This window comes from Nerophis ophidion, linkage group LG24 (assembly GCF_033978795.1).
Source record: "Nerophis ophidion isolate RoL-2023_Sa linkage group LG24, RoL_Noph_v1.0, whole genome shotgun sequence".
NCBI classification, from domain to species: Eukaryota; Metazoa; Chordata; class Actinopteri; order Syngnathiformes; family Syngnathidae; genus Nerophis; species Nerophis ophidion.
The window spans coordinates 40,340,911-40,351,506 of NC_084634.1; the positions used below are offsets into that span (position 1 = coordinate 40,340,911).

General features: G+C 37.0%; 1 protein-coding gene across 1 annotated transcript; it reads left to right on the top strand.

Moving 5' to 3' along the window:
* Nucleotides 1-2,674: 2,674 nt before the first annotated feature.
* LOC133542210 (glucosamine-6-phosphate isomerase 2-like) lies at nucleotides 2,675-10,275 on the top strand (the record flags this gene model as incomplete). Its single annotated transcript, XM_061886106.1, has 4 exons — nucleotides 2,675-2,888; nucleotides 5,711-5,895; nucleotides 8,056-8,230; nucleotides 9,946-10,275. Coding segments are annotated over 4 exons (633 nt in total), but the record flags the coding sequence as incomplete, so codon positions are not given.
* Between the last annotated feature and the right edge of the window lie 321 nt (nucleotides 10,276-10,596).

Genomic DNA, 10,596 nt, shown 5'->3' on the forward strand with positions numbered 1-10,596 from the left:
TAGCAATGCTGTGAGCGCTATAGCGCCACAATAAAGCTGCATCCGTTTAGCACTCATCTTCTAAAACTTATTGCTCATCCTCTTTGTGTTCAGGCTCAAAAATGTAAGGTTCTGGATCATCATTTTTCCCAAAGTTGGGTGTTCCAACAGGACAATGACCCCAAACACAGGTCAAAAGTGGTAAAGGAATGGCTAAATCAGGCTAGAATGAAGGTTTTAGAATGGCCTTCCCAAAGTCCTGACTTAAACGTGTGGACAATGCTGAAGAAACAAGTCCATGTCAGAAAACCACAGAATTTAGCTGAACTTCATGGGCCGAAAGACAGGTTTACTTTGGCATCACCTGAGAAAAAACCCCCACAAAAAGGCTACTTTTTTCAACCCTTCGTGAGGATTGCGATTGAATCTTCATCCAAGCCCCACTATGTGAGCGTGCCGTTGGTCGACTTCCCAGCAGGAGTGGAAATTGTACAATACATTTTTGTTTTATTATGGTTAGTTTGTATGTTTAGCACCTAGCAATGCTGTGAGCGCTATAGCGCCACAATAAGGCTGCATCCGTTTAGCACTCGGCTTTTAAGATGTATTGCTCAGCCTCTTTGTGTTCAGGCTCAAAAATATAAGGTTCTGGATCATCATTTTTCCCAAAGTTGGGTGTTCCAACAGGACAATGACCCCAAACACAGGTCAAAAGTGGTAAATGAATGGCTAAATCAGGCTAGAATGAACGTTTTAGAATGGCCTTCCCAATGTCCTGACTTAAAGGTGTGGACAACGCTGAAGAAACAAGTCCATGTCAGAAAAAACAACACATTTAGCTGAACCACACCAATTTTGTCAAGAAGAGTGGTCAAAAATTCAAGCAGAAGCTTGCCTTTTTTTTTTTTTTTACAAATCTGAAATGGTAAATAAATAGCTAATAATTGAGTCAAAAGATCGAAGGTCCTCCAAGTCCTCCAAATATGAGTGATATTGTTATTATAAACATATCATAAGCGGCCCATTGATAGCAGTGAGCTCTTGCTAGCTTACGCTGGTATTGTTGAAACTTGCTAAGAGTAAATTCTAGATTTTAACTCATGCATCTCACCTGCTAGTAGACACATGTCGCCATGGACCGAGAGACAGGTTTACTTTGGCATCACCTGAGATGGCGAAAAAAAACACAAAAAAGATGATGAGCGGCGGCTACTTTTTTTTTTTTTTAACCCTTCGTGAGGATTGCGATTGAATCTTCATCCAAGCCCCACTATGTGAGCGTGCCGTCGGTCGACATCCCAGCAGGAGTGGAAATTGTACAGTAAATGTTTGTTTTATTATGGCTAGTTTGTATGTTTAGCACCTAGCAATGCTGTGAGCGCTATAGCGCCACGGCTTCTAAAACGTATTGCTCATCCTCTTTGTGTTCAGGCTCAAAAATATAAGGTTCTGGAACATAATTTTTCCCAAAGTTGGGTGTTCCAACAGGACAATGACCCCAAACACACCTCAAAAGTGGTAAATGAATGGCTAGATCAGGCTAGAATGAAGGTTTTAAAATGGCCTTCCCAAAGTCCTGACTTAAAGGTGTGGACAATGCTGAAGAAACAAGTCCATGTCAGAAAAGCAACACATTTAGCTGAACCGCACCAAATTTGTCAAGACGAGTGGTCAAAAATTCAAGCAGAAGATTGCCTTTTTTTTTTTTACAAATCTGAAATGGTAAATAAATAGCTAATAATTGAGTCAAAAGATGGAGGGTCCTCCAAGTCCTCCAAATATGAGTGATATTGTTATTATAAACATATCATAAGCGGCCCATTTTAGCGGCACATTGATAGCAGTGAGCTAATAATAGCTTACGCTGCTATTGTTGAAACTTGCTAAGAGTAAATTGTAGATTATAATTCATGCATCTCACCTGCTAGTAGACACATGTCGCCATGGACCGAGAGACAGGTTTACTTTGGCATCACCTGAGATGGCGAAAAAAAACACAAAAAGATGGCAAGCGGCGGCTACTTTTTTATTTTATTTTTTAACCCTTCGTGAGGATTGCAATTGAATCTTTATCCAAGCCCCACTATGTGAGCGTGCCGTCGGTCGACATCCCAGCAGGAGTGGAAATTGTACAGTAAATGTTTGTTTTATTATGGCTAGCTTGTATGTTTAGCACCTAGCAATGCTGCAAATACTATAGTGTCACAATAAAGCTGCATTCGTTTAGCACTCGGCTTCTAAAACGTATTGCTCATCCTCTTTGTGTTCAGCCTCAAAAATATAAGGTTCCGGATCAAAAAATGTTCCCAAAGTTGGGTGTTCCAACAGGACAATGACACCTCAAAAATGGTCAAGGAATGGCTAAATCAGGCTAGAATGAAGGTTTTAGAATGGCCTTCCTAAAGTCCTGACTAAAAGGTGCGGACAATGCTGAAGAAACAAGTCCATGTCAGAAAACCAACACTTTTAGCTGAACCACACCAATTTTGTCAAGAGGAGTGGCCTCAGTTTTGAATCCATGTTTCGGTTCATTAGCATACCGAACCCTACCAAGCTAAGAGACAGCGCACTTACCTGTGTCAAAAGAAACTAGAGGAGGTGGACCTTCACGCTGCTTCAGTGTGGCTGATTCAAGGTTTAGGCTAAATAATGATTGGTTTAAAGAGTTATGTGGGCGTGGTCTAACATTGCTTGACTGTGTAACGGCGGGCGCTCTCCTCCTCCAGGTCTCCCCCGTGCCCACCCCGAGAGCTACCACTCCTACATGTGGAACAACTTCTTCAAGCACGTCGACATCCAGCCCGCCAACGCTCACATCCTGGATGGCAACGCAGACGACCTGCAGGCAGAGTGTCAGGCCTTCGAGAAGAAGATTGCAGAAGCTGGAGGGATCCACTTGTTTGTTGGGGGTCAGACATTTTTTATTCACATATACATACATACATCCATTTTTATACCGCTTGTCCCTTTTTGGGGTGGCGGTAGGTTTCATGTAGACGTTTGTATTTTTATCTTTCCCATTCTTGTACACATATACATTTTTTATCTTTCTTATTGATGTATACATATATATTTTTTATCTTATTGACATATACATATATATATATATTCTTTATATTTCTTATTGATATATAAATATATATTTTTATCTTTCTTATTGATGTATACATATATCTTTATGTTTCTTATTGACGTAAATATATATATTTTATAGCTTTCTTATTCATGTATACATATATATTCTTTATCTTCATTGATGTATACATATGTATTTTTATCTTTCTTATTGATGTACAGATATATATATTTTTATCTTATTGACGTATACATATATATTTTTTATCTTTATTATTCACGTACACATATATATATTTTTATCTTTCTTATTGATGTATATGTATTTATTCGTATCTTATTGACATATACATATGTATATGTATATATATATATATATTCTTTATATTTCTTATTGATATATAAATATATATTTTTATCTTTCTTGTTGACGTATACATATATATTCTTTATCTTTCTTATTGACGTATAGGTTTATGTTCTTTATCTTATTGACGTATACATATATTCTTTATCTTTATTGATTTATACATATATTCTTTATCTTATTGACGTATACATATACATTTGTTATCTTTATTATTCACGTATACATATATATTCTTTATTTTTCTTATTGATGTATACATATATATTCTTTATCTTATTGACGTATACATATATATTTTTTATCTTTATTATTCACGTATACATATATATTCTTTATCTTTCTTATTGACGTACACATATATATATTTTTATCTTTCTTATTGATGTATATGTATATATTTGTATCTTATTGACATATACATATATATATGTATATATATATATTCTTTATATTTCTTATTGATATATAAATATATATTTTTATCTTTCTTATTGACGTATACATATATATTCTTTATCTTTCTTATGGACGTATAGGTTTATGTTCTTTATCTTATTGACGTATACATATATTCTTTATCTTTATTGATTTATACATATATATTTTTTATCTTTCTTATTGACATATACGTATATATTCTTTATCTTTCATGTATACATTTATATTTTCTGTCTTATTTACATATACATATATATTCTTTATCTTTCTTATTCATATATACATATATATTCTTTATCTTTCTTATTCATATATACATATATATTTTTTGTCTTTCTTATTGACGCATACATATATATTTGTATCTTTCTTATTGATGTATACATATATATTTTTTATCTTTATTATTCACGTATACATATATATTCTTTATCTTTCTTATTGACGTACACATATATATATTTTTATCTTTCTTATTGATGTATACATATATATTCTTTATCTTTCTTATTGATGTATACATATATATTCTTTATTTTTCTTATTGATGTATACATATATATTCTTTATCTTATTGATGTATACATATATATTTTTTATCTTTATTATTCACGTATACATATATATTCTTTATCTTTCTTATTGATGTATACGTATATATTCTTTATCTTTCTTATTGACGTATAGGTTTATATTCTTTATCTTATTGACGTATACATATATTCTTTATCTTTGATTTATACATATATATTTTTTATCTTTCTTATTGACATATACGTATAAATTCTTTATCTTTCATGTATACATTTATATTGTCTATCTTATTTACATATACATATATATTCTTTATCTTTCTTATTCATATATACATGTATATTTTTTGTCTTTCTTATGACGCATACATACTACTTCTGAATCACTAATTCTGGCCTCCATGGCGACAAATAAAGTACGTTTCTTACAGGTACTATTATCACTGGAGGAGGAGGAATAGCTAAACATGCTTCACTACACAGCGTAGGAGGATACAATAGCTCACCGGTGTCACAATGTAAACAAATGCCATGGGTGGATCTACACCCGACACCTACTGTAATGATACCTAGTACAAGAGCGTATGTTGTCGATGCCGCTATGATTACGTCGATATTTTTTGGCGTCACAACACTTTCTTTCGTTTTTTTTTTTTAATTCATTTCATGTTTTTAAACTCAGTTAATATGTCCCTGGACACATGAAGACTTTGAGTATGATCCTGTAACTACTTGGTATCAGATCGATAACTAAATGTGTGGTATCATCCAAAACTAACGTCAAGTATGAAAGAAGAGAAGAATAAGTGATTCTTACATTTGAACAGAAGTGTAGATAGAACATGTTGAAAGAGAAAGTAAGCAGATATTAACAGTAAATGAAGAAGTAGATTAATAATCCCTTTTTTACAGTTTGTCCCTCATAATGTGTATAAAATAATAGGTGTATAAATGACGCAATATGTTACTGCAGACTAATTAGGAGTTTTTGTTTGTTTGTTTACTTACTATTAAAAGATAAGTTGTCTAGTATGTTCAACATTTTATTTAAGGACTAAACGACAATGGTAAACATGTTTTTAATTTACCCTAATTAGGAGTCTTTGTAACCCCTACTAGTTACTAGGGTTGTCTTGATACCGATATATTGGTACCGGTACTATAATGTATTTATGATACTTTTTAAAATAAAGGAGACCACAAAAAAATTCATTATTGACTTTATTTGAACACAAAAACTAATAATAGCGTACATGAAACGTATGTTTATTATTGTCATTTAGTCCTTACCTTTACTGCTCTGTCCTCTGCCTAGGCATTGGACCCGATGGCCACATTGCATTCAACGAGCCAGGATCCAGCCTCGTCTCCAGAACCAGAGTGAAGACCCTGGCCAAGGACACCATCGTGGCCAACGCTCGCTTCTTTGGCAACGACCTCGCCAAGGTCCCCACCATGGCTCTCACTGTTGGAGTCGGGACGGTCATGGATGCCAAGGAGGTCAGACATTTAAGTCAGGACTTTGAGAAAGCCATTCTAAAACCTTAATTTTTTGATCCAGAACCTTATATTTTTGAGCCTGAACACAAAGAGGATGAGCAATACGTTTTAGAAGCCGAGTGCTAAACAGATGCAGCTTTATTGTGACGCTATAGCGTTTGCAGCATTGCTAGGTGCTAAATATACAAGATAGACATAATAAAACAAACATTTACTGTACAAAATCCACTCCTGCTGGGAGGTCGACCGACGGTACGCTCACATAGTGGGGCTTGGATGAAGATTCAATTGCAATCCTCACGAAGGGGTTAAAAAAATAAGCCGCCGCTCGACGTCTTTTTGTGTTTTTTTTCGCCATCTCAGGTGATGCCAAAGTAAACCTGTCTCTCGGTCCATGGCGACATGTGTCTACTAGCAGGTGAGATGCATGAATTATAATCTACAATTTACCCTTAGCAAGTTTCAACATTAGCAGCGTAAGCTATTATTAGCTCACTGCTATCAATGTGCCGCTAAAATGGGCCGCTTATAATATGTTTATAATAACAATATCACTCATATTTGGAGGACCCTCGATCTTTTGACTCAATTGTTAACTATTTATTTACCATTTCAAATTCGTAAAAAAAAAAAAAAAGCCAAGCTTTCTGCTTGAATTTTTGACCACTCTTCTTTACAAAATTGGTGCGGTTCAGCTAAATGTGTTGCTTTTCTGACATGGACTTGTTTCTTCAGCATTGTCCACACCTTTAAGTCAGGACTTTGGGAAGGCCATTTTAAAACCTTCATTCTAGCCTGATTTAGCAATTCCTTTACCACTTTTGAGGTGTGTTTGGGGTCATTGTCCTGTTGGAACACCCAACTTTGGGGAAAAATTATGATCCAGAACCTTATATTTTTGAGCCTGAACACAAAGAGGATGAGCAATACGTTTTAGAAGCCGAGTGCGAAACGGCTGCAACTTCATTGTGATGCAATAGCATCGCTAGGTGCTAAACATACAAGCTAACCATAATACAACAAACATTTACTGTACAATTTCCACTCTCGCTGGGAGGCCGACCGACGGCACGCTCACATAGTGGGGCTTGGATGAAGATTCAATCACAATCTTCATGAAGGGTTAAAAAAAAAAAAGTATCCTCCGCTCGCCGTCTTTTTGTGGAGTTTTTTCGCCATCTCAGGTGATGCCAAAGTAAACCTGTCTCTCGGTCCATGGCGACATGTGTCTACTAGCAGGTGAGATGCATGAATTATAATCTAGAATTTACCCATAGCAAGTTTCAACAATAGCAGCGTAGGCTAGCATTAGCTTACTGCTATCAATGTGCCGCTAAAATGGGCCGCTTATAATATGTTTATAATAACAATATCACTCATATTTGGAGGACCTTCGATCTTTTGACTCAATTATTAGCTATGTTTACCATTTCAAATTCGTAAAAAAAAAAAAGCCAAGCTTCTGCTTGAATTTTTGACCACCCCTATTGACAAATTTGGTGTGGTTCAGCTAAATGTGTTGGTTTTCTGACATGGACTTGTTTCTTCAGCATTGTCCACACCTTTAAGTCAGGACTTTGGGAAGGCCATTCTAAAACCTTCATTCTAGCCTGATTTAGCCATTCCTTTACCACTTTTGAGGTGTGTTTGGGGGTCATTGTCCTGTTGGAACACCCAACTTTGGGGAAAAATGATGATCCAGAATATTTTTGAGCCTGAACACAAAGAGGATGAGCAAACCGTTTTCAAAGGTGAGTGCTAAACGGATGCAGCTTTATTGTGACGCGTTAGCGTTTGCAGCATTGACGTGTGTTTGGGGTCATTGTCCTGTTGGAACACCCAACTGCCCCCAAGACCTAACCTCCGGGCTGATGATTTTAGGTTTTCCTGAAGAATTTGGAGGTAATCTTCCTTTTTCATTGTCTCATTTACTCTCTGTAAAGCAGCAGTTCCATTGGCAGCAAAACAGGCCCTGAGCATAATACTACCACCACCATGTTTGACGGTAGGTTTGGTGTTCCTGGGATTTCTCCTCCAAACACATTGCTGGGTATTGTGGCCAAACCGCTCCATTTTTTTTCCATCCGACCACGAACTTTCCATGTGATGTCCTGAATAATGACACAACATGTACAGACCAGACTGTGTTCCTACTCCCAGGTCCTGATTCTCATCACCGGCGCACACAAAGCCTTTGCTCTCTACAAGGCCATTGAGGAAGGTGTCAACCACATGTGGACAGTCTCCGCCTTCCAGCAGCATCCGCACACCATATTTGTTTGTGATGAAGATGCAACACTGGAGCTACGGGTGAAAACTGTCAAATACTTCAAAGGTACGACTACGGACACCATTCACTACCTGGATTGCATTTATTTGACTACTTGCAAAGTGCGCTCTTGATGGAACATGTGCTAACCCCAAAAGCAGTGAAGTTGTCACCTTGTGTAAATGGTAAATAAAAAGAGAATACAACAAATCATTTTCAACTTAAACTTAATTGAATAGACTGCAAAGACAAGATATATCATGCTCAAATAATCACAAACTTACAAACCCCGTTTCCATATGAGTTGGGAAATGGTGTTCGATGTAAATATAAACAGAATACAATGATTTGCAAATCCTTTTCAAGCCATATTCAGTTGAATATGCTACCAAGACAACATATTTGATGTTCAAACTCATAAAAATTTTTTTTTGCAAATAATCATTAACTTTAGACTTTGATGCCAGCAACACATGACAAAAAAGTTGGGAAAGGTGGCAATAAATACTGAGAAAGTTGAGGAATGCTCATCAAACACTTATTTGGAACATCCCACAGGTGTGCAGGCTAATTGGGAACAGGTGGGTGCCGTGATTGGCTATAAAAACAGCTTCCCAAAAAGTGCTCAGTCTTTCACAAGAATGGATGGGGCGAGGTACACCCCTTTGTCCACAACTGTGTGAGCAAATAGTCAAACAGTTTAAGAACAACCTTTCTCAAAGTGCAATTGCAAGAAATTTAGGGATTTCAACATCTACGCTCCATAATATCATCAAAAGGTTCAGAGAATCTGGAGAAATCACTCCACGTAAGCGGCATGGCCGGAAACCAACATTGAATGATTGTGACCTTCCATCCCTCAGACGGCACTGTATCAAAAACCGACATCAATCTCTAAAGGATATCACCACATGGGCTCAGGAACACTTCAGAAAACCACTGTCACTAAATAGCTTGTTTCTACATCTGTAAGTGCAAGTTAAAGCTCTTCTATGCAAAGCGAAAGCCATCTATCAACAACATCCGGAAACGCCGCAGGCTTCTCTGGGCCCGAGATCATCTAAGATGGACTGATGCAAGGTGGAAAAGTGTTCTGTGGTCTGACGAGTCCACATTTCAAATTATTTTTGGAAATATTCGACATTGTGTCATCCGGACCAAAGGGGAAGTGAACCTTCCAGACTGTTTTCGGCGCAAAGTGTAAAAGCCAGCATGTGTGATGGTATGGGGGTGCATTAGTGCCCAAGGCATGGGTAACTTACACATCTGTGAAGGCACCATTAATGCTGAAAGGTACATACAGGGGAAGCTGCTTTTATAGCCAATCATGGCACCCACCTGTTCCCAATTAGCCTGCACACCTGTGGGATGTTCCAAATAAGTGTTTGATGAGCATTCCTCAACTTTATCAGTATTTATTGCCACCTTTCCCAACTTCTTTGTCACGTGTTGCTGGCATCCAATTCTAAAGTTAATGATTATTTGCAAAAAATAAGTATTTATGAGTTTGAACATCAAATATGTTGTCTTTGTAGCATATTCAACTGAATATGGCTTGAAAAGGATTTGCAAATCATTGTATTCTGTTTATATTTACATCGAGCACAATTTCCCAACTCTTATGGAAACAGGGTTTGTACATATGGAGCCGATAAGAGTACCGATTTGTTAAGGAATATCGGTATCAATAAAACGCTACCAATATACATCCCTAGTCCTGTATGAAAGGTGGCGTTATGTAGATCATACAAATAACACTTGACTCCTCCCATGTGTTGCAGGTCTGATGCATGTCCACAACAAACTGGTGGAACCGCTGCTCAGCATAAAGGAGCAGTAAGACTTCAATGTTGTTACACGCCTCCTCAACAACCACATGTTTACCAGGTAACCTTTGAAAGGACGGTCACATGTTCTGTGTCAAGACCCACAGGGGCCCGGAGCATACCCATACCCTACCTGACTCATGGGCAGATGTTACAGTACTTAGTGGACCTTGCATGCAGTTACAATTGCAAGGCACTAGATGGCAGTTGGGACAAGAGCAGCGTGTTAAAGAGCCGCACTTGGCGGGTGTCAAAGTTGTCCGTAATAAAGCCAACACAACTGAAGATACGTTTCTCTTCTTGAAGTTGATATTAATAATAATAATAATAATGTGGTTTATTTGGTATAGGGCTTTTCAGGGTATCAAAGACTCTTTACAGGATACAAATGAATAATATCAGTACATTTCTTGGCCATTCTTCAGAGAATATGAAAGATAACACAGAAACTTTTTTTCCACTCATGCTTAATGGTTGTGTGAAGCTACTTATTGGCCAACAACTGTGTTTACTGTTTTTAAATCAAAATGACAAAAGAAAGTACCCAAATGACCCCCATCAAAAGTTGGCATACTCCAGTGACTCTGATCTGATAACATCATCAAT